Source organism: Pelobates fuscus, chromosome 5, assembly GCF_036172605.1.
Source record: "Pelobates fuscus isolate aPelFus1 chromosome 5, aPelFus1.pri, whole genome shotgun sequence".
NCBI lineage: Eukaryota > Metazoa > Chordata > Amphibia > Anura > Pelobatidae > Pelobates > Pelobates fuscus.
The window spans coordinates 207245702-207270956 of record NC_086321.1 but is presented as its reverse complement, the minus strand read 5'-3'; the positions used below and the strand labels follow the sequence as shown (position 1 = coordinate 207270956).

General features: G+C 38.6%; 1 protein-coding gene across 2 annotated transcripts in view; it reads right to left on the bottom strand.

Moving 5' to 3' along the window:
* The window catches only part of TUT7 (terminal uridylyl transferase 7), a 69231-nt gene that overhangs the window by 21344 nt on the left and 22632 nt on the right, over positions 1–25255 (bottom strand). For both annotated transcript variants that reach the window (XM_063454978.1, XM_063454979.1), the window contains exons 5-17: positions 24738–24915; positions 24028–24116; positions 21603–21654; positions 19719–19788; positions 18592–18718; positions 17627–17746; positions 17397–17528; positions 16626–16806; positions 15448–16487; positions 10945–11095; positions 10432–10518; positions 9692–9792; positions 7870–7927 (exon numbers count right to left, since the gene is read on the bottom strand). In XM_063454978.1, the coding sequence (XP_063311048.1) occupies positions 7870–7927; positions 9692–9792; positions 10432–10518; positions 10945–11095; positions 15448–16487; positions 16626–16806; positions 17397–17528; positions 17627–17746; positions 18592–18718; positions 19719–19788; positions 21603–21654; positions 24028–24116; positions 24738–24915 (2386 nt within the window). The remainder of the gene's footprint in view (positions 1–7869; positions 7928–9691; positions 9793–10431; positions 10519–10944; positions 11096–15447; positions 16488–16625; positions 16807–17396; positions 17529–17626; positions 17747–18591; positions 18719–19718; positions 19789–21602; positions 21655–24027; positions 24117–24737; positions 24916–25255) is intronic.

Here is a 25255-nt window from a genome sequence, read left to right as displayed (position 1 = left end):
TTAAATACGTTCGTTCCTTTTGAAGAAAAAAATCTCCTTTTTTGAAAAGGCAGACGAAGGGAAAGAATTCAAATCCAGTAACAGACTCAGGAACTGAATCTCTGTAGAAGGCTAAAGTTGAGACTTTTCTCTGTTGAGTAAACCCCTTGGTTTAGCCTAGGACACCACTGATGTGCAGCTGACAAGGAAAGATTAAAGGGATACTCCAGGCACCCAGACCACTTCTGCCCATTGTAGTGGTCTGGATGCCAACTCCCACTAACCTTAACCCTGCAAGTGTAATTATTGCAGTTTTCATTGCAGGGTTAAGTCCTCCTCTAGTGACTGTCTACTAGACAGACACTAGAGGGACTTCCGTGTTCATATAACACGAAAAGTTTTTCAGCGACGCTGGACGTCCTCACGCTATGTGAGGACCTCCAGCGTCGCTGAAATCCCCATAGGAAAGCATTGCGCATTAGGTCTCGGCCAGCTGACGTCGGCGTGGGGGGAGAGTAAGCGGAGCCTGACCCAGCGTCGAAGGACATCAGTGCTGGGCTCCGGTAAGTCACTGAAGGGGTTTTAACCCCTTCAGCAACTTGGGATGGAGGTGGGAGGGAAAGGGGTACTACACAGTCCTGCAGTACCAGGAAAACAAATGTTTTCCTGGCACTGGAGAATCCCTTTAAGTCAGACGCACAACGTTTCGCCCAGAGAACCAGAAACCTGGAAATTCATGGAAGGCGCTGTGAACTTTAATGTTAGTTTGGACTTAATTTTAGGAGACTATCAGATAGATGAATCATGCACCTTGAGGAAGACCTGCGAGTCGAAACGCTTTGTGCGGCATGTGATTGTGAGCTTATTCTTTTATGCTTTGTCTGTTGTAGTTCTAACACAGATTTTTTTGCTGCAATACATTAGTTATACTTGCCTTTACCATTTGTCTCCTATGGTTATTTTATACTTACCTGTACAGTATTATGCTATGAGAAGTGTTTTTTATTTTCTAGAAGTTTTAGGTCTATCTGTATCTCCAACAGTGGATCAAAGTGATCAAGTATATATTTTTACATTTGTTTCTCTACATTGTGCCCCTGTTTTTTCTGGTATTCTTTATTGAAGTGTGTCTAGTTAGTCGTGATAGACACCAAGGAGCTGTATTCACTTGAGTATGAGATACTCCATGAGTATCTTATCTTGGGACAGTGCTTTCTTTATTTCATACATCTATATGATGATTTCTTGCAAGGGATCACCAAATAATTTGCTTCTTTCGAATGGTAACTTGCATAATGCCGATTTTTATGTCATATTAGCTGTCCCTGCCCTGAGCCATAAAGCTCTTCTGGCAACCAAAGATAAATCCATTACTTGCACAGATAATTTTAGGACTTCAGACAGGTCATTAAGGTATACATTAGCCAATTTGATGTTATTTAGTAGAGGAGCCATATTGTGCTCTGAACCTACATAACCGACAATCTTCCATCGACTAGCCATAAATTCTGTGCCTTCACAACTGATGCTCTAACCATAGCTGCTTTTCAATTAAATTATCCTGAAACAAAAACATTCTCCTGCAGGATGTTACTGCTCTTTTATCCATAGGGTCTTTTAATCCTAAAACTTCATGAATTGGGATTGTGGCTTTTTTGAGAGTTGTTCCACTTTAATATCCACTAGAGGCAACTCTTACCATTTCTCCTCTTCCTGCAGCTTAAAAAGGTTATAAAATAAATAAATACAAATAATGAGTTTAAAAATGAAAACCCATTTTTTTTTCTGGCTACTTCCACTCCCTGTGCACCAAAACAGGAACTTGGGCTGAATTGGAAATGATTTACCTCAGCACTTAGAGGGTTCGTCTTCTTGTAGAATTGATGCAATTTCCTTGATAAGCTTCTTAAGCTAATCTGGTGGAAAACCTGCATCCGTACGAGGTTTGACTGGGGAAATCTGACAGTAGAACCAGAGCACTAGCTGGAAGATCACCCTGAACGAGAAGACCTCTACTTGTCTTGCATCGTATTGGCATGGTCTTGAACTGCCACAGGTACACTGGATCTTGCAGTGATTCAAGTGTCTGGGCAGGATTATCCTGAAACCAACTGAGAAAAGACTGCATCTCAGGTTTTGATTTCTCCAGCAATTCAGCCAAACAGTTGTTGCATATCTTTTCTTACACCCATATGGGAGTGGCGTAGCACACTCACATCAGGATATAGATTTAGCTTTATAATATGCCTTCTTTGGTGCAGGGAAGAGCATTTTCTCTTTATCCTGTGTTTTTGGCAAGGCAGGACTAAACATCTGAAGAAAAAACAAATCCACAAACAGAAGCCTTTAAAGACAAAAAAACAAAAACTTGCCTTAAATACTTCAGAATGTTTGGAATATGATGAAAAAAAAAAAAAAGAGAGAACCACTGCCAAGGAAAATAATAATGGTAGAAAAAATGTTAAAACATAACTTAATAGTGAATCGAAACAAGTGATTGGATATATCAAAACAGATCCAATTACTCTCAATAGACCTCAATATACAAATAGGGAATATATAGAGAAATATAACTAGAGAGATAAAGTGTAAAATTATAAGATAGACAGATCTAGTGAATAGTAGTGGATTGTCCAACTCTAGATAAGCTATAATATAAAGCCGAGTTAGGACCCATCAATCATATTGCAACATAAAAGATATAAACTGATGTTGCAATATATATATCAATGGTTGCAAATTAGACACTTATCTGGATTGTAACACTGTACAGAGAGGTGTCCGTATAGATACAAAGGTTAGGACATTATATTCTGTGATAGGCCTGTAGATGTAGGCATTTCTTTAAACACAAATGAATAAATGTACTAGACCTAAGGTAGTCTGTCTCTTAGACTTGTTTTTTCATATTTCTTTTACTTATATCCATTTATATCAGTTTGCAGCTGTTCAAGTCGAATGTCTTTTGCCTAATGTAGTTAGCAAAGGTCTGCCCTAGAGTAATTGAATAGATGCATATAAGTAGATGTGCCTACAAGGGCACCTAGTATTATATAACATATATTATATACAAAATAACTCTAGTATTAGTGCAGACTTGGCAGAGAAAGAGAGAGGTAGGAGATTTGTATCAAAATCTAACTGTGCCTTCGAGGGCACCTACCTCTAATGAGGAGACTGAACTAGCTGACTGCAAGGTGAGAAGAAAGCCCTGATAAGCTAAGAATAGGATATCTAAAGTAAAGCTCTGGTAGGCATGTGATAGTTCTCTAGTCCTAATGCGCTATGCGCAAATGCCGAGAATTTTAGGCATATATAAAGAAAAGATACTCAGACTACCTTAACCTAATATCGAAGAGAATCACAAAACTGTTGTATAAGTGACAACAGGTAGTATAGTAGTTCTAAATAAAGGCTAAGGCTGTTAATGATCGAGATGAAAATCTCCCAGAAACCCCGACACGCGTTTCGCCGGTAAAGCTGCTTTTCAAGGGGGACTGTATGACTGTCGGCTGAAGTTTTAATAAGGCGCTCCAAATTGTGATTGGTCGTCTGAAAAATGACGTCATGGGCTGTAGCTGACTCAGAACGGTGGTCAGCGAGGGACAAAGCTCTGTTGTAGAGATGTTAAATGTAGATTTCCATTTTATGCCTATACACCCATTAAGGACTAGTATGTAACGAAAAAAAACTTTATCATGATTGTGCCAGCCTGTTATACAATCAATCCATTCAATGTTATATATATATATATATATATATATATATATATATATATATATATATATATATATATATATATATATATATATATATATATATATATATATATATATATATATATATATATAGATAGAACAAGTAGAAATTGTAGCCATATTAGTCCAGTGATGTAGATGTAAAAAACAGATAAAATTTGTATCTTGTAATACCTTTTTTATTGGACTAACAGAATTTTTTAGTGACAAGCTTTCGGGATAACCTCCCTTTCTCAAGTCTGAGCATTTCTTATCTACACTCATGTCGCTTTAACCCCTATATCACAACTCAACTTTGAATTCTATGTGTCGTCTTGCTCAGAAATGCTTCAGACTTGAGAAAGGGAGGTTATCCCGAAAGCTTGTCACTAAAAAATTCTGTTAGTCCAATAAAAAAGGTATTACAAGATACGAATTTTATCTGTTTTTTACATATATATAGAACATAATTGTATCAAAATTAATGACATATGAATTAATAAACAATTATTAATCTACATCTACTTATATGCATCTATTCCCACTGATCTATTCAATTACTCTAGGGCAGACTTTTGCTAACTACATTAGGCAAAAGACATTCGACTTGAACAGCTGCAAACTGATAGACTTGTTTGTTCATATTTATTTTACTTATATCCATTTATAAGAGACAGACTAACTTAGGTCTAGTACATTTATTCATTTGTGTTTAAAGAAATGCCTACATCTACAGGCCTATCACAGAATATAATGTCCTAACCTTTGTATCTATACGGACACCTCTCTGTACAGTGTTACAATCCAGATAAGTGTCTAATTTGCAACCATTAATATATATATTGCAACATCAGTTTATATCTTTTATGTTGCAATATGATTGATGGGTCCTAACTCAGCTTTATATTATAGCTTATCTAGAGTTGGACAATCCACTACTATTCACTAGATCTGTCTATCTTATAATTTTACACTTTATCTCTCTAGTTTTATTTCTCTATATATTCCCTATTTGTATATTGAGGTCTATTGAGAGTAATTAGATCGGTTTTGATATATCCAATCACTTGTTTCGATTAACTATTAAAAGTTATGTTTTAACATTTTTTCTACCATTATTATTTTCCTTGGCAGTGGTTCTCTTTTTTTCCCCATCATATTCCGTTCTATTTAGGGTTAACCCCTTCACTGCCTTTCTTACCCATCATACATTGCGCTTCCACTTTTCTTTGTTTTCTACTTCAGAATGTTTGCACCAAAACTGAAGTTCCAAGATGCGTATGCTCAATAGCACCGACTTTGGAACTCAAGACCTCTTGGGCTTGAGCTCCACCATTGTGCGCAGTCTTGAAATGTCTTTTCCCTTGGCACACCACCCAGAACTGCCTGCTATGTGCTGGGAATAATTGCATAAAAACATGCAAGCAAACAGTGCTCCGCAACCACAAGGTTTTTGGATTATGTCCATCAGCTCTCTGCCCAGGAAGCTATCGGACTCTGGATGCTGCAGGCTTGTGAGGCATATGGGTTGCTGCCTGGGGGACAGATCGCTGAGGGCTACTAAAATGTATATGGCGAATAGGAGGGATTTAACTCTTAAGTTTTAGTTTTTTTCAGTGTCTTGTCCACAATGAGAAAGTATATCCCTACTTGTGCTACACTGCCACTGTATGCCAGGGAGAAAAAAAAATTATATATAAGAAACCAAGTTAGACATTTATTAGCAGTACATTATGGGTCTTGGATAAAGGATAAGTTTATCTTTTTGGTTCTGGTTTTAATCAAGAAAGTTTCACTTATTTTCTCTGAGAAGCAGCAGATATCTGCTCCCCCACTCCTCTAAAGCTACATTTCTCTGCAAAAAAAAGAAAAAAAAGAGATAGACTTTAAAAGATTTCATTCTGAACACCCAAGATTTAATTATTGGGTGAAGTCTTATATTTGATCAAAGTGGTAAAGAGAATTTGCACTCTAAAAATTATGGCCCAATCAATATGGTAGATTAGGACAAATCCAAATGCCACATGCATTTGCTTTTCCCCCCAGATGGATTGCTAGAGAAACTCTGACCCACTATAAACACTCATGGATTTCCAGTTCACCCCTAGAGCGATAAAATGGCTTAAACTATGCAAGACTGCAGAGGGTGTCGCTGTCAATCTCTCATTCCTGCACATGGTGTCAAAATTAACATCTACTTAGGGAGTCATATAAAGATTTAAAAGCATGTGCCCATTTAAGATCGCTTTCTGCATCTCATCTGAATCAAAAATACTCTTGAAGTTTTTCAGTTGGTATCTAAGTGTAAGCATTAACCATTGATGTTTTTCATGGGAGATCAATTCCTAGGAATCAATTACACCTTTCCTCATTTTCAACTAATGCCAGAGTGTTGGTTCTGATCTCTGTTAAAAAAACAAAAAAAAAACGAAAATGCCTTGATGACAGTTTAGGGGGCAACACCTCATTGGATTCCCTCATCTTCTAGGTATGGCAATAAAATCTACTACCGGTACTTAAAACTAGGATAGATCCTCAAGAAAACCCACATCCTCCAACAACGTTAAAAACAACCAACTCTATTAGCTTCAAAAATAACTAAAATGGGAGCTGAAATATATGTAAAGGAGTAACCCCAAGTGTGTATTAACAAGAAACATGAGAGGAAATAGTCCAGACAGTTGGTAGTAATAGGTAAAGTTAAAAATTAAGTTTTATTAAAAAGTTTAATAAAAGCACATAACACAAGTTAAAGGGAATCTCCAGTGCCAGGAAAACAATCCACCCCCCAATCCCCAGTTGCTGAAGGGGTGAAAACCCCTTCAGTGACTTACCTGAGGCAGCGACATGTCCCACGTCGCTGCCAGCTCCTCCCCCGCCGCTCCACCTTCTGCCTACGTCGGCCGATGGGCGAGACTGATCCCGCCCACCGGCCGAGGAGACCTAATGTGCATGCGCGGCAATGCCGCGCATGCGCATTAGCGCACCCCATAGGAAAACATTGAAAGCGATTTTCAATGCTTTCCTATGGGGAATTGAGCGACGCTGGAGGTCCTCACACAGCGCGAGGACGTCCAGCGACGCTCTAGCACAGAAAACCTGTGCTATAGAGCGGGAAGTTCCCTCTAGCGGCTGTCTAATAGACAGCCACTAGGGGAGGACTTAACAGTGCAAGGTAATTATTGCAGTTTGAAAAAAAACTGCAATAATTACACTTGCAGGATTAAGAGTAGTGGGAGTTGGCACCCAGACCACTCCAATGGGCAGAAGTGGTCTGGGTGCCAACAGTGTCCCTTTAAGTTTTAACTTTACCTATTACTACCAACTGTCTGGACTAGTTCCTCTCCTTTGTTAAACTCTGGTAGCTTGGCTTATTATAGATTTCAACAGATGCAACACATACGGTTTCACAATCACTGGCCCCAGGTAATGAATTATATAGCACCTAGGAAATGTAGGTTTGTTGTCGAACAGAACAAGATTTGAAACCCATGTGTCACTGACTTTACCCATATCAAAATAATGAGATAAATATAAAGCTTACTAAAATTATAATAACTTTTTCCACAGTGGTATATGATATAGAGTGGAGAGCTAAATAAAATTAACAATTTACAAAATTTGGCAAAAGGAATATGTTGAGAAGGACCCTGCTCAAACAGGCATATAATCTAGAAGTGGCGTATAACAACACAAGATGAAGGACAGAGTGGGAGATCGCAACCAAGAGAGAATTGGAAATTGAGTGATGGGAGTGTAGACCTACTAATTAAGTTGAGAGAGTAATATAGGTCTGAGAACTGAATTACTCAACAAGGCTTTTCTAAAGAGATGTATTATGAGGGACTTCTTATAGGGTCACTCCAAACCTCTAAAGCACTTCAGCTTGAAAACTCAGCAATATCAGCAGGCACATTACAGATTATTGTTATTTATATAGAACAAAAATTCTACACAGTGCTTTACAATATTATAAAGGTGGAAATGTAATCAATGAGGCAATTACAAACTGCTACAAGAATAGATTGATGAGGACCTTGGTCGAAAGATCTTACAATGTCACATAAGTGACATTTTAGATTTTTTGCACTTCTTATATTTAAGAACAGTACTGATCAATACTCCCAGTTGTATTCCGTGTCAGTCTTTGTACCTTGGTGTTTTCGAAGAAGTCTTGCCAAGTCTTCAATAGTTTTTATGCAATCCAAATCCTATAAAACAGTAGAGGGTACATAAACACATAGCCCTTCATTTGAGCTTCCAGTGCAAAGTAATGTTTTACACTTGTGACATTCAATGTATGGTCCAATGTCACAAATGTCACCTTGCTCAAACAATTGTGTAGCCTTTCTGCATTGTTCTAAAATGTGGAAGATAATCCAAGTATGCTGGAGCAAAGTGGAAGAGGACTCAAATAGTGCTCAGCAACTTTTTTTCAAGCAACTTTTAAAAATTAATGGACATCCATTAAAAAGGGACAGTCTGAGTTGAGTTGCTAAATAAATATTTAAAAAGGAATTTAAATAAAAGTATGTAATATTTTATTTAGTAAGTGACCAGCCTTCTGTTTTGTCCAGCATGAACTTCCTTGTTCATATGCTGGGCATGGTCTTAAATGCCTCCAATATAAAAGCATTGTGTTTGACCGCTATTGTCCAATCATCCAATTCAGAGATGCTTTTGATTAAAAATGAGCCAAGAGGGAGCAGGATGAAGCTGTGTGGCCTCGAGCCATCCTAAAATAGCAGAAACAGTCATAGTACAGTGTCTGTGAGTGTAAAGACTGTTCTTCATTAGCATACACTGCATGCAGTCTGTGAATGAACACAAATATTGCACATGAATTCTTGTTCTGGACTGGCTGATAACAGCTGCTCAAAGTGGAGTTACACCCAGCAGATAAAATAACTCAGCATTGGCAGCATTTCAAAAGAACCACTGCACATACAGCATCCTTGCATCATAAACATTTCAACAAGCAGAAGTAGTAATAATGCCTAGAGTAACCCTTTAGATTTGCATCCAGTCACCCGTGATGTAAGTCCAGGGGCAACTATTTGCATGTATGCAGGAGAAGACAAACATTTCCACAGTCGAGTGCAAAAAGTAAATTATGCATTAACTATGGGGATCATGCAGTGTTTGTGGCAGATTTTTTATGTACTTGTTGAAATGACATTATAAGACAGGGCTATGGGGGATGGGGAGGTTACTTTACTACACTTTAATTAAGCCGATACATTTTTAAATACCCAGAAGATGAATTGACTAGCTTACAAGAAACTGCTTCGTGGAGGACTTTGGACTGAGACAACTAATATTTTACCCTTTTATCGTCTAGTCTTTTTTAGGATTTGAGATAATATGTTTGCATTAAATATTTAATTGTTTAGTGAATATACCCCTTTTTCTTATTTAGCCTTTAATTAGTGGATTTATTCCTTTAACACCATTTATCTCCTATTCCTGGTTTAAGCAGTGAAACAACTTCTTGCTACTTCTTTTCTTCTAGCCTCAGGTGGGGGCTTTTTATTACTCACCGGTTGTAATAGGAGATTTGGTACATGTATTGATTTTAATACTGTATTCATTGCCCACAATCTGTTCTATCCTCTACTTTGCACTTTATTGCCATATCCTATATAGCCTGTCTACTCTCCCTACCCAGTACTATACCATTGTACCAAGGATTTCACTAATATTACTCTATAGGGGGTGGGAGTGAGGGCTGGTGTGTGGTGTGTGGTGTGTGGCTTTCCCCTAGCTTGTCTCAAAATTTGAGAAACTGTTTAACAGAAAAACAGGGTGCATGACAAAACAAAAAAAAAAAAACTCATAACTCCTAAATTAGTTAAGTGTAAATTATGGTGTACACACATACACAAAAAAATAATAAATGAATAAAAAAAAATACCCCACAAGAAACTTTACCAGTTTGTAGATCATAAAAAGAAAAACAAATTGTAAGCACATACCTCTGCATTTTCAATGCCATCAATAGTCATGCAAATATCTAGGTCACTCTGTTTAAACCCAAATCCATTTTTGGAAGATCCAAATAAACTAAGTCTTGCTCCTGTAAGCGAGTCATAAAATTAAAAACCAAAAAGACACAAACACAAAAAACATTGGGAAAAAAAAAAGACATTTTACAATTATGGAAAAAGTTATGTTTTGCAAGCAACATTGTTAGACGCCTAAAATGGACAACAGTAAGATGTCTAGTAGACAAACAGAAGCAGTAAGTTTAAACATTCTGGAGTTACAGGTAGGTCTCGTAGCCAATCTAAGAGATGGCAGAATTAAAGACCTATGTGAGTAGATAACTTACTTTTATAATTATTAGAATTCAGCTTTACAGAGAGCACTATTTTTTGCCTTTTGTATCTTTCTATAAATCCACCTACATACCGACTTCCAGAACATCATAACGGTCAGTGGGTATTGTACCGCTGCACGCTGTTATATTGAGAGCTAGGTTTATAGCTCTACTAAATGTTGCGGCTACATCATAAACCTCTTTGTTTATTCTGCACTTGGTACTAGATACTCTTCACTATTACATATACCTGCCACCATCAGAAGCCTGGACAATTTACAAAGAATACTCCAAGCAACCGCTATTCTATTGGACTTTTTACTTTGGCGCAAACTGTACTTTTAAAAAAAATACTAAATATAAACACCATTACAATGATTTTTCACCAACACTTACCTTGAAATTCACGCTTAATTAATTCTTCCAAATCCAGACGGATACGTTCACGCGCTGTATCCTCTAGGGCTGACGGGGAGAAATCATCTGCAATATAAGATTGGAAAGCATAATAAGGCAGGGCTGAAATTGTACCTTATAAGGAAGTAAAGAGTACGTAAGAGTAAAAGGCATTTTCAATACCATGAACATTCATGCAAATATCTAGGTCGTTCGTTTTATATCCAAATCCATTTTTGGAATATCCAAATGAACAAAGTCTTTATGACACCGTCAAAATACTTAGCTTATATAGAAACCGTCAATGTTTTGTTGAAGTCGGTTCAGGTTTAATTTTTTTTTTTTTTTTTTTTAAAACAAATGAATAATTTGCATCCAGCAAAATTTGGTTAGGCAAAACATAAGAGTGACTAGCACTAACTGGGTTGGTAAGACACTTAAAACGTGCATCTATTTGTCTGTAAACACAGAGATAGCAATAATAGTCAATAGAGTCATAGTCTGTATATTTACCATAACACTTGATGCAAACGTGATCCAAAAGCTTTCGAAATTTATCTGTAAGTGGAGGCAGTGGGTCAAGCTCAATTTTTTTAAAGTCCTCTGGACAATCTTTTCTTCGGTGACCTTCGCGTTTGCACACGTTACACACAACTGTAGGCAGCTAAGTTAAGAAAAAAAATTCAAGTTAAAAAAACTCAAAAACTATTGAAGGTAAAATTACTATATATGAAATCTCTGATCTAGAGAATCCAGGGGGGAAATCTCAAGTATTATAAGAGAGACAGCAATAGGGCAATATAGAAATACTCAATTAAAACAAACTCTCAAAAGAGGTGCGCTTTTGACAATGACAAACCAGGAAGATGACGCTTTAAAAAAAAAAACCAAACAAAAAAAAAAAAAACTCGAATCAATCCAGCTTGTTTTTAGAGAGGAAAAAAAAAAAAATCTCTTTATACTATATAGGGTTATTCACACATTAGCAGAAAATAAAATGGTGGGCAATAAAGACTCGACTAATATCTGGATTTTTATACCATGTCAATTGTAAATACAATCTCTGTATTAGAGAGGATGTAGGCTGGATTTTAGTCCGTCCAGATGCAACTGAATGATGGCAACCCAGAATTAAATTATATACGCAACCAAAAACACTCCTATATAAACATACATATACAGAATTGGCAGTGGTCTGCTTTTAACTTGGTCCAACTAAATTTACACAATTCACTTGGACTGAATTTTGCAGGCATGCAGTTGCTAATACCAATGGTGTTTCTCTTCAGCACTATTTTCACAGCCAATTTGCCTCCATAGATGGGTCCAGTAAGCCTCCAAGAAAAAGGTTTAAGCCCTTCAACAGCTAAATTAAAATAATGAATTGTTAAAGTGTTTTATTAGTCTGGTTGCTTGCCCTGCCAGTAGGCGAATACTGCTTGATTTTTGCAGTAGAACTCGGACTTATAGGATTTGCACAATAATATACCAAATGGTACTGAACAAGATGTGCTATTTTTGCTGCAACAGGCAAATTTAAATATGACAATTGCATATTTGTTTGAATTTATTTGAATCATAGACAAGATTTTTAAGAACAACTCTGCATTTTCTTTTTGCTCAACCTTTTTCTTTCCTTCTTAATAAAAAATAAGTTCACAAAACTAACAACATGCAGGATTTTCCTTTATCACAATAAAGGTATTTGAGGTAGCACAAAAAACACCCCCAAAAAAGCCAAAAACAAATCATCCATTAAAAGGTACACTAGTCACTAAAACAACTTTAGTTTAAGGCAGTTTTGGTGCATAGATTATGCCTCTTAAATGTAACTGCTCAATTATTTGCAATTTAGGAGTTACATCACTTTTGTTTCTTTTATGCAGCTTTCGCCACACCTCCCCTGGCTGCGTGACACAGCCTGCAGGGACATAAAACGTTTTTTTACTTTCAAAGTTTTTATCTCCTGCTCTGTAAATTTAACTTTAATTACATACAGGAGGCTAGCAAGCTATTAACAGGGCAGGAGATGAGAAATTCAAAATTTAACAGATTCTGCAATAAAGGAACCGTAAACATTACATGACTCTTTAAAGCAAGTGTTTTGGAAGACTAAGTCACATGCTAGATGTGCCTTGGATTAACAAAGTGATTTACTATAAAATGGCAGAGAATTGAGCAGTTAGACTACAGGGGCTTTATCTATAAACCAAAATGGCTTTATTAAGCTAAAGTTGTTTAGGTGACTATTGTGTCCCATAAAACCAATGCTTTCCTATGAGGAGTGTGAAAAGGTTAGACGTTGGTCCAACCTAAATTTCGTGGAGTAAAACGATTAGGTAGCAGAAAGCGCCTCTAGTGACGGTCTTCCAGCTCTATCAGGAAAATAACCATGAACTAAAAATAGAAGAAACGTTATGAGAGTCTATAGTTGGAAGTTTCACCAAAATGCATGCCAGGTGCAGATATTATGCCAAGCACTCTAGTTATCTTTAGAGTGCTTAAAGGACCACTATAGGCACCCAGACCACTTCAGCTTAATGAAGTGGTCTGGGTGCCAGGTCCATCTAGGGTTAACCCTCTCTGCTGTAAACATAGCAGTTTCAGAGAAACTGCTATGTTTACATTAGGGTTAATACAGCCTCTAGTGGCTGTCTCATTGACAGCAGCTAGAGGCGCTTCCACGCTTCTCAATTATTTTCACAGTGAGAAGACGCCAGCGTCCATAGGAAAGCATTGAGAATGCTTTCCTATGAGACTGTCTGAATACACGCGCAGCTCTTGCCTCGCATGCGCATTCAGCCGATGACATCAGACGAGATAGGAGAGTCCCCAGTGCCGAGGGAGCCCGGCGCTGGAGAAAGGTGAGTGTTTAACCCCCTTCCTTCCCCTTCAGCCTGGCGGGAGTGGGACCCTGAAGGTGGGGGCACCCTCAGGGCACTATAGTGCCAAGAAAATTAGTTTGTTTTCCTGGCACTATAGCGGTTCTTTAACATAATAGCTGCGTCTGACATGTTTTGGTGCTCCTAATTGCACCTTCGTCAGACTCTGCAGAATGTGCCATAAGAAGCACAGAATTGAGCTTTTTAAGCGTGTCATGGTTGTTTCAGATATCCCTACTCCTATGAGGTGCTACAGAAACTTTAGGTTAGTCCTTTTTATTTTATGTGTATATGTTACCTTTTTCTTTATTACTTTCTCATTGCAATTTTATTAGCAGTTTTGTACAAACAAATACATTTTCACTCTGTTTTGACTAGCACCTCAGTTGCTGCTCTCATTTCCTTTTTAGACCTGATCCAGTTTCTATTTTGGGTTAACAGGTTTAAAAGCTCAGCCTCTAATAACATGCATTTATAAACCAGAGCTGGGGAGACTACATAATCAATGAATCGATGCGCTCAGAAAACCATATAATTCCCTAGAGCCGTAAACTAGCCTCTTGTGGAGCGGAAGACTGCCTCTCCTCATAGCACAAGGTGACAGACTAAAGTGTAACACAGATACAGTGCAGGGATTTAATTCCACCCAAGTTAACACTTTAAATGAAACCATATAACAATGATAGATGGCTCTGGTATTACATGCACCAGGAACAGGATGTGGTCAGTGAATACTAAATGCAGGTATTGGCATACATTTAGGGTAGAGGAGTCCTTCCAGAAGTCATTCTCTGCTCTCATGTGAGCAAAAAGTTAAACACTGTAGTGACTGGAATACAAACCAGTTTTGCAATCACTAGAACTGTAATAAAACAATGTAGACCCTCAGCTCCCTTGTTTTTAAAGCAAAGAGGAGTTTACACCCCTTTAATCCAGCGCTGTGCAAGCCCGCCGGTGCTGGCCCTGCCCCAATCTGCCTCCTTGGCTGACCATTAGAATTGACAATCTCAATTGTGATGATCTCAGCCAAGGAGGCACGGTGGGGAGCAGAATCACATGCAGCCCTTGCCAATCAGCATCTTCTCAGAGATGCATTTCTATAGGGAAAGTTCAGTGTCTCCTTGTAGAGTGTGGAGACACACTGACCCAAGAAGCAGCTCTAGTGGCCATCTGAAAGACTGCTACTGAAGGTGTCCCTAGGCAGCAATGTAAAGACTGCCTTTTATCTTAAAAAAAAATAAAAAAAAAAAATCAGTGTTAACAGCAAAAAAACTGCAAGGACTGATTACAAGCACCTGAACAACTACATTAAGCTGCAGCGGTTCTGGTGACTAGTGTCCCTTTAATGGCTTGTGTTCGAATAGGAGATATGGAGAGGAAAAAAAACAAAACATAAATTAGAGCGACAGCCATACAGCCAGTGGTGTATTTAGGATTTGTGCTGCCCTAGGCAGGACGGTGCTCGGGCACCCCCCTAATTTAACATTTCCCCACCCCTTCCTGTCAAGGCTGCACTTTGACTGACAGACGCACACTCACAATTAAATTATTTTATTTTTAAATTTAAATCCACCCAGCCTCCCTACGTTTGGGATAGCTGGGTGGATTTTTCACCTGGGGTCCAATGGGGCTGCTGGGCAGGAAGGCAGACGGAAGTGTAGTTTTCAGCGAGGGAGCACTTTCCCCTGAGATCTCTGCTCAGCTCCCTCGCGCACCGCAGAGTGATGCCGGCTCCTGGCATTATTGCGGGTCGTGTGAGGGAGCTGAGCAGACAGCTCAGAGGAAAGTACTCCCTTCTGCCCGCCCGAGAAACGACTGCCTGTTGCCCCAGGGGAGCCCTAAAGGTGGCCAGCCGGCCAGCTCTTGGGCTCCCATAAAACGAGGCAAACAAGGTATTTGCCTGGGCATTTTCGGGCACCGTTTTTTGCCACCCCTTGGAAATTGCCGCCCAAGGCAAATGCTTTGTTTGCATCGCGGTATACATCCCTGCATACAGCCATACTCACAGTGTGTCTCCATGGCTGTCCTCTTACTGCAGTCAAAGCCCCAACACAGCTCCCACTAACTAGGGATGACCTAGCTTTTATCACCCCCACATAAGGCATGATAAAGTTGAAGGAAAATATTCACCTACCTTGCCTTTTGTGAAGATTGGTTTGTTAAATTCATAAAACAGCGTGTCCTTATCCAGAGGCTTTGCGGTTTCAATTTGTATAGACTCTGTTACTGGAACATCCACGTCAAGGTGTAAAGGAAGGTCTTTGAGGCAAGTAGCAGTGATGTTTTCTGCAAGGTCATCTTCAGATAAGACGTCATCTGCTAAACCAGTGAAAGTATAATCAAAATCAGCAGTAAGACTATCAAGATGAGGTCGCTCCAGAACCACACCGACTTCATCAGCCTCAGAGATATTTAGATCTGTGTGGCCAAAATCTTGTGTCGCCAAGTCGTGAGAAGGATCTTCAAGTTCATCTAAGCTTTCCTCGTCTAAATCAATTTTGCCTGCAAGTCTTCTGCATCGATCTGAACCAAATTCATCGCTCTCTGTTACAATGTTGGCAACAACCTCACAATCAGACAGGCTGTCTGTCTCCTCATTAACTGCATCAATGTCTTCTCCATTCTCACTATCGTCATCTAAACTTTGAGCAGTTCTTGGGAAATTTCCTTTACGGTTTTCATTTGGGATATCGTCATCTTCAGATTCTTCGGGATCACTTTCTAATTCTTCACAACTTAGAAGAGACTCCTCAAGATTGCATAGGTTAACCTCTTCAGTAATGTAGTCATCATCCTCATCAATTGCAGAACTAAGATTTGTTGAATCAAACACCTGATTTTCCTTTATGAGGCCACACATGCCATCAACCTCACTTAGCTGTGATTGTTGGACTGTCTCACTTATGCAAGAAGAAGCACCACCCAGCACCAAGTTTTCCAGTTTTTTATTTATAGCAGTCATATTGTTGGTATCTGGTGTCTGATTGGGAACTTTTGAATGCCCATCTTTGTTGGAAACTTTACTACGAGTCACAGGCTTTGCACTGGACTGTGCAATATTTTTTTGGGGCATAGCAAAGTATTTGTATGTTGCTTTCAAGCAGTGAATCATGTAGTCATATACAAGCTGACTGTTCATGGATCTAGCCACATTTCGTTTTACAGAGTACGGATCTAGGATTTAAGATTGAGATCTTATGAACCATATTTTACATAAAATCTCACCTTTACAATTTTTTTGAGAACATAAAAGTGGTGAAAGATGAAAAGAGGAGATGAAAGTGGTGAGAAAGTGAAATAAAAAGAAATTACCCTCAACAGCAATTCGTTTTTTCGGCCAATCCTTAGATTCCCTAGAAAGCTTTTCCTTGACACGAATACTGATAATAAAGTCTGCCACGTTGAATTCCAGTGCATAGAACCTCAGCATTTCAACCCAGAGTTGCCCAATTGATACTAGACACAATAGGTCAGCAGCAAAAGCCAAGGGAGCCTGTAGACAGTTATAGTATTATCAAGACAGGTTTCATATGATCTTTGGGTTCATAATCAAATAAACTTTCTAACACACCAAAAAAAAACAAAAAACACCCAAACACATCAGATATTACTAGGATGTGTTTAGGGGCAGTTCTGTGGGTGGCCAGGGAGGGACCCTCATTCAATATTATCCTGCTCGAAAACGGCTTCACACTTAATGGAGGGACAGTGCCAGGGGACAATATTCACTATAACCCATTTAATGAGATAAAAAAATAAATAAACAAACAACAAAAAACACACAGTAATAGTACTGTATATGTAGCTTGAGAAAGACACACATACGTGTCAAAACATTGGCCCTTCACTTTGATTGCTGAACAAACCACCTAAATTTATTGCAGAGCGCTGAGGACCTTTATTTTTGTTTGCCTATTACCATGGATCCAGGTGAACAGGAACCTAGCAGTGGCACCATAATTTGGTATTTGTTTTGGAGTGCCTGCAACACACTATTAGTTAAATATTACAGTGCCTGTAATATACCTTTAACACCCCACACCTGACCACCACAACTTTGCATGCCAAATTATATTTCCTTACATTTCCCTTTGTAAGGTATTCATGGGAAGGATTCTCTTGGTCTCCATTAGCAGTATGCTCCCACACCACAGTATTCTCCTCTGTTTTTACCAGGTTAAATTGGCTTAGTTTGGGAATGGTGAATCCTTCAACCTACAAGAATATGGGAAAAAAAAAAAAAAAAAGCTTCTTACTAGACTATCTTTAAAATTAGTTTTCTCAGCCTTTTCTTCTAGAAAGTGTACACATACCCATGTTCCAAAATATACAGGGAGAAGAGGTTCTTTTCTTTGCTGCAGGAAGAAAACCACCATGAGGCCAAACACATATGGCGGTAACCCCCCTTCCTCAGGTTTATCGATACAACATAGCTGTAAGAGAAGAGCAAGGATGGAAACAGTAATATGTGCAACATTGGTAGATCTTGATTATATTTAGTACTCAGAATATTATACCAACTCATTCACTATATTACAAAAGCGGTTTCAATGATTAAAAACCTAGCCAAGAAACTTGTGCAAACTTTCAGAAAAAAATTAAATAAATAAAATTAACAAATGCATGTGGTTTATGGAAGTATTTAAATTTGCATTTTCTCTCCAAATGCCTACTTTCTGCTCCAACCTAACTTCCAGTCAGTAAGGAATTTGCCTTTTGCTAAAAAAGAAAATAAAAAAGAAAATAAAAAAAAAATATAAAATTGGAGAGCTGATCGGACACAGTTTAATGTAGTTCTGAGCAAAATTAATGTTATAACATGCAAAATTAATCATCCATAGCTTGCAGCTTTATGGCATTATTGTAAGCTCCAATATTTCTGTATTTCCACTTTAGCGGCTCTTGATTAAAGTTTGTGGCCTACTCAACATGGGCAAGAGTGAAGCGGCTGATCCCTCTTCCCTTGGATTCCCTGCCATCAGCAGAGACCACTTGAGCTTAATTATCGTATAATAAGTAAGCATCTATTTTCCTCCCCTTCTAACCTTAGCCAGCATCAAGCAGACATATGACCTAGGGGTCTTGGCAAAAAAAAATGCAAGCAACCCAAAACTGACAGAATTGTGATCTACTGCAATATTAGTTTTTTTGCCATCCAAACAATGATCCTATTACAACAGTTTGTCTATAACCAGTTATAAAAAAATGTTTTAAACAAATTAAATATATATATATATATATATATATATATTTTTTTTTTTAATAAAGCAGAATATACCTTTGCCCAATATCGGAAAGCAACAACCAATGAAATAAGTCTTGGTTCTAGTCTGCCCAGTGCTGCCAGCAGTTCAGTGGTCAGACAGGTGTTTTCATTGCCTGCACTCACTTTACACAGGAGACCACTAAGACAAAGAAGATAGGTTGGTTAGTTTTGGAGGAATGGTTTATACTTACAGTACTAACAGACTTCTGTAAAAAGGTTTCTGTAAAAGCAAGATATTTCAAGATACCAAATTCGACTTGGATAAGCAAAAGATAATTTATTCAAATATTACAGATTTTAAACTTCTTGAATTGGCAAAAAACAACGTTAATAACCAAATAATACCGCTGAAGAACATTTATAAGTCAGGTGGTCTTGTTTTATTCTGATGTAAAGAACAATTCAGGAGACAGGTCCTAAATATTTAATTAATGCAAGAGCTGACCAATAGCCAGGTTCTCTAGTGTAGTTTGAACTAGGAAAAGATCCTTTGCAGAACTCAACTATGAGGACTGTATGGGGACCCCTACTGGTGACATTTTGGAATTGTGAAATAAAGTATTCTATGTTGAAATAGTGAGGAACATATGTGTTTTAGAGTAATTTTGAGACTTTGAGCACTTTCAATAAAAAAAATATATATACAAAAAAAATGGATTTTGGGAGGTTATGGCCATTACATAATGTTTTGCAATATTTGTAATACAATTTCCAATTGTGCCGGTCTTCATTTATATTTGTTTACAGGAATTTAGAACATGTTTTTATGTTCCCAATGAATACCTTGGGAGTTAACAAAATTAGCAAGAAAATGAACACAGAACTAACCCTGACCAGTAAGATAGCTTTCCATGCCCTTTCAATAAATGCAGAGATTATGAACATACAATTGGCATCTATAAATATAAATAACAGCATAGCAAGGCACTATAGAATTAAATTCTTATCGAATGACCACCAAATAGAAAAAATAAAATTAGATTTGTCATATGTCAACTATGGCATATGAAAAGTAATGACTGGATTTCTGATCAGGGTACTGACCAGTCATGCCCCAAAAATGAATAGCATGAATAACACCTTTTAAAATAAAATAAAAAAATAACACACGACAGACATTCTATTTTCATTGTTCATACCTTTTCCTTTCCTTGAAGACCACAACAGGCACTCTGGCATGGTAATCCACCTCAAAGTCTGTAAACATATCTAGAACGGTAATCAGAGTACAAAGACATTACAAAAATGTCTTTATATTGCAATATATGGTTTCCCCACCCTCCCTTTTTATATAGATATATAACTTAGCCACCTAAAAGTGTCAGAACCATCCCCTCATTGCAGTTTGATCCGCCTATGTAATCTCACCAAGACTGAGGAATGTTTCTCCAACTAGAAGCTTCTCAGAGAAATAAACAATGAGGACATGCTGTGCATGCATGGCATGCTCAGCAATCTGCCAATTCAGTTCTACTTATGAAAAGTAGTAGAACCCAGTACTTGTCAGAAAAGCAAGGCACTAGTAGCATCCAGAATTAGCACACAGACACTGGATATTATCTAGACTTAACAGCTAAAACCTTTTAGCTTAAAGTTCTTGGTGGCTTCCAGAATAACAGGTGCCAATAGGTGTCAAATTGGGCGGTGGGGGGGAGATGAAATTCATGGATTGCTCAAAAGTATATTTACAGTGAAATTCTATTTCAGATAAGTGATCTATGGGCTCAACCTGGATTTTCTTCTACTCTAGATAGAGTGGGTCAGAGATCTGTGTATACCATACACATGGTAGATGTTTCTATGTATTTTCCATCCTCCCCCACCCTCTAAAGAGTTGCCCAAGGAGCATCCATCCTTCATATCCCCTTTGTAGAGAGGCGCATGAGTGCCTTTCTAGGCCATTAAAGGAACATTCAATGAATACATCTTTTTCAAAAAAAAAAGCAGGCAGTCAAAGACAAGTGAATATTAAAGTGCTTGCATAGAAACATAGAATGAGACGGCAGATAAGAACCATTCAGCTCATCTAGTCTGCCCAAATTAAAAACAAACAAACAAACAAAAAAAAGCTTTCATTAGTCCCTGGCCTTATCTTATAGTTAGGATAGCCTTATGCATATCCCACGCATGCTTAAACCCCTTTACTGTGTTAACCTCTACCATTTCAGCTGGAAGGCAATTGCATGCATCCACTACCCTCTCAGTAAAGTTATCCTTCCGGTTTTTATTTATAAACCTTTGCCCCTCTAATTTAAGACTAAGTCCTCTTGTTGTGGTAGTTTTTCTTCTTTTAAATATAGTCTCCTCCTTTACAGTGTTGATTCCCTTTATGTATTTAAATGTTTCTATCATATCCCCCAGTCTCGTCTTTCCTCCAAGCTATACACGTTAAGATCCTTTAATCTTTCCTTGTAAGTTTTATCCTGCAATCCATGAACCAGTTTAGTAGCCCTTCTCTGAACTCTCTCTAAAGTATCAATATCCTTCTGGAGATACGGTCTCCAGTACTGCGTACGATACTCCAAGTGAGGTCTCACCAGTGTTCTGTACAATGGCATGAGCACTTCCCTCTTTCTACTGCTTATACCTCTCCCTATACAACCAAGCATTCTGCTGGCATTTCCTGCTGCTCAATTACATTGTCTGCCTACCTTTAAGTTATCAGAAATAATCACCTCTAAATCCCTTTCCTCAGATGTTGAGGTTAGGACTATCAAATATTGTGTACTCTGCCCTTATCTTGCACTTATCCACATTAAAGGTCAGTTGCCACAACTCTGACCATTTTTCTGGTTTACCTAAATCATTAACCATTTGGCTTATCCCTCCTGGAACATGCACCCTGTTACATATCCAAGTACCATCAGCAAAAAAGACATACCTTACCATCAAGACCTTCTGCAATATCACTAATAAAAATATTAAAGAGAATTGGTGCAAGTACAGATCCCTGAGGTACCCCACTGGTGACAAGCCCATGCTTTGAATATACTCCATTGACTACAACCCTCTATTGTACTTACCACTTTCCTTTAGTTTTTCATGAACAAGCAAGAGTACATCTGGTTGTTTCATCTGTAATTGAGTGCATAGACAGTGAACAAACAATATCAAAGATCATCTATTGATTGTGTCATAGTTTTAAGATTATTGCAAAACTGGGTTCTTCCAAAACTAACACTAGGACAGGCTAATTTCAAGCTGTAATATGGGTTATCTGCACCACAGCACCAAGCCTCCTGCCACCACTCCCTCCCATACATGTACTCACTGAACACAAAACAAAAGTCAGATTTAATTTAAGCAGAGAAGGCTGGAAACTTTTAAACAAAAAAGTTTGACAATTTGATGTCCCTAGTGCATTTCAAAGCAATGAGATGGGCGCAAGAATGGAAGGGTGGAAACTTGCCGTTACCAATAGGACTTCCATAATAGGTGGCACTGCAGGGTATTCTCTAGTTTTCCCAGGCACCATGTCGTCAAATTGGTCATCAAAAAAAAAACACCCTGGGTAGTTTGTAGCACTTTCAATTACACAGTACATGGTAAAATAAGGGACTCACAGTTTATTAAAGCAGTAAGGCTGACCAAGTTTGACATCGCTGGAGAGTTAGAGTAAACAAAAAATAAAATAAAAAATAAAGCCATCCCAAAAAAGGAGATTTTATATATCTTGCAAACAAAATTCTACCGTTAGAGCATTTTTGTAGGACTGCTCACTCCGTAACATACTGCAGTTTTAGTGGTCACTGTTAACCTGGTTCGAACACTACACTTTTTTTTTTAACTTGTGTTTTTATTCAGTACTCTTCTTGCCTCCTTCTCCCTTTCCTCATTTCTCTCACCTACTTTTTTTGTGCAGATGAGTACATAACATCAACAAACGCCACAACAGCGTATAACATACAGGTGAAACAGTGCCATAGGAAATCACACTTTTTTTGTTTTAGGAATAGGCTTAACAGTGCTTACATGTCTCATAATAAAGTAGTTGGTGTTCACTATTAGGGAGACAGGCATGCGTTTCTATAGTGAGTAGATTGGGGTGAAACATACATGGCACGCCTTACGATGGCATGGTAGAAGTGTGAATGAGGAGTGTAGCATATATGGGGTCTGAACACATGCAGTGAGGTGCAAGGAAAATGTTAGTGCTTCCATGTATAAAACAAGAAAATATAACCTTCTAGCTAAGCATAACTGGTTTAAAAGAGAGGACCACTGGGGCTAAGCAGACTGCTGTACCGTTACATGCATCTGTGTGAGACCAAGTAGAGGGAAGTGGTTTGGAAATACAAAAAGGGTGCATTTTATGTCGAAGGAAAGTTAATCCCAAGTGGCAAATGTGAAACCAAGAGCTGCTGTCTCTGGTAGAGCCCACGTCATGTTGTGCCATGAGTGTCTCTGTGCTTGCATAGAGTCTCCGGGTGGTGTCACCCCAAACTTGCAGGCATTGACATGGTAAGTCAGCAGCTCAGCACGTCGCAGGTAGCTGGCGAGTCCCTGGCTCTTTCAGGTGGAACCGATGCTTATCTGAGAAGTTCGATATTAGGCAGGCTTGCTAAGTGTGTGTTAAGTCCGCGTGAGAGATCCGCGCTGCGGCATAGGCAACTCCTGCTCCTGGCCCCATCAGAGGCATCTGTAGCAAGCAGAGGATCCAGTGGCTCTCACTGTCCCGTTCACTTCCCTGCAGGGGTGATCGGTGAACTCGTTGCTGGACACATTTTGCGATCTTTCGGTGGGCCATCTTGCAAGGTAGGCCTTGGCTGCCATCTTGCAAGGTAGGCCTTGGGTGTGTAGGGCCCCTAAGTCTCTCCACAGTGCGAGCTCTCTTTAGTGGGGACTGGGATGACCCCACCGGCCCCAGGGGTGAGAGAAATAGGACCGGCAGGCGTTTCAGTAGGCCGGTATGTGGTAGATGGGAAGGGAGGCAGCCGTCCACCCTGCTCTCCTCCCGAATAGGCCGCAGCCTCCGAAGCTTTGTGCTTCCCACAGGGGGCAAAACTTCCAATCACTGTGCCACTACCTCTTCCACAGCCATGTAGGTATCTCTTGGGCTCAGTTTGAGTGTAAGAGCCATGAGTTGTAGCCCAAGAGGCCAGATTTCTCCAGAGCCTCTTCTGCATGGGACCCGTCAGCATGGGGGTCTGGCCCCACCCCCAACACTACACTTGTATAATTGTATTTTGTTTTTTTAGGATAACCAAACTGCCCTGCCCACGCCAAAAAAAAAAAAAAAAAAAAAAAAAAAAAAGTAGACAACCACCAAAAAGGTACACAAAGTGGGCAAAAATATTTAAAAAATGTCTGCTACTCATCAATATTGAGAGTCATGTACAATTCAAATATAGCTACACATGCACCTATATCTATCCATACCTAGTTACAATGTTGGCCTGCATGACAGTAAAGTATTTTGTGGACATGGATATACTTTGTTATACTTACACTAGGTGGAAACTTTATGTCTATATTTAAATCAGATTTTCTGAAACCAAATCTGGTGGAGGATGATCCATAAAGTCGCAATGAACAACCTGATATGCAGAATACAGAAAAGAAAGCACTTAAATTGCATTAAATGTAAATATTACATCCGAAGGTATAAAGTACAAGCTGGAAAATTGAGAAAGAAAAAAAAAAAGGAAGAAGGCCAAACAATAAATAGACGGTTAGTTCTATCTCAAAGATTACATGTGCAAGCAAAAAATAAGAATACATACAACTCCAGTTTAAATTATGGAGATAAGTGCTAGGAAGGAGGTAGGCATTAGAGCATTAAGTGTGGGATACGTTAGGCGTAACAAAAAGACATTCAGCACCAGCGGTTGACAAAGCAATGTCATTCCAACCACAGAGAAGGTAGGCTCAAACAGGGAGCCAGTGGAGGTCTGCAACAACAGATTGTTGTAGACAAAAAAAAAAAAAATTATTTATGCAAAGATGGACAAGCTGTGACTATAGCAATTTGGTTTTCAATTCACTACAATTTGATTTTTAGACAGTGAAGGTGAGGGAATAAAAAGGTTCCTTCTAAAAGACTACTAGTTTCTACACTACATTGTGAAGTATGAACATGAAATGCATTTGCTGTATTTTATGCAGTTTAGAATTGCATCATTTTACACTACTTTTCCTCAGAATAGGCTTTTTCATACTTGGAAGCTTCTGTTGAATGTGTGTTTCCATGGCTTTCAGAATAGCAAGTCTTTCAGCTAGATCTTCTGCATTCAGTCCATGCTCTTTTTCGATTTTATCAATGGCTGTGCCAATTGCTTCTATCTGAGGTAATGTTGGAGGAGGTAGAGTAGTCAGAAGTTGTTCTTCTTTCCTTTCCTATAACAAATAGCACCAACATGTTAGTTGCTGTAAGCATATCAGTTTCTATGTGTGAATATGTATATATAAATTAAGTAGGTCAGCTCATATGGATCTTTCATTGGCGAGGGCAATAGTGTGGGGTTATATTACAGAAGGCTTCAAATGCCAAGATCTGTGTGTGCACATGCACATTCGTTAGTCTTACAGTCTTCTGTGACATAACCATCAATGAGAGATCAATGTGAGGCAACCCGCTTAATTTACTCCTCGTCACAGTCCTCTTATACGTAACAATATAACAAGAAGTTATTGGCTGTGTTTTCACGATGGCAGCTCAGCATACACTAATCTCTCA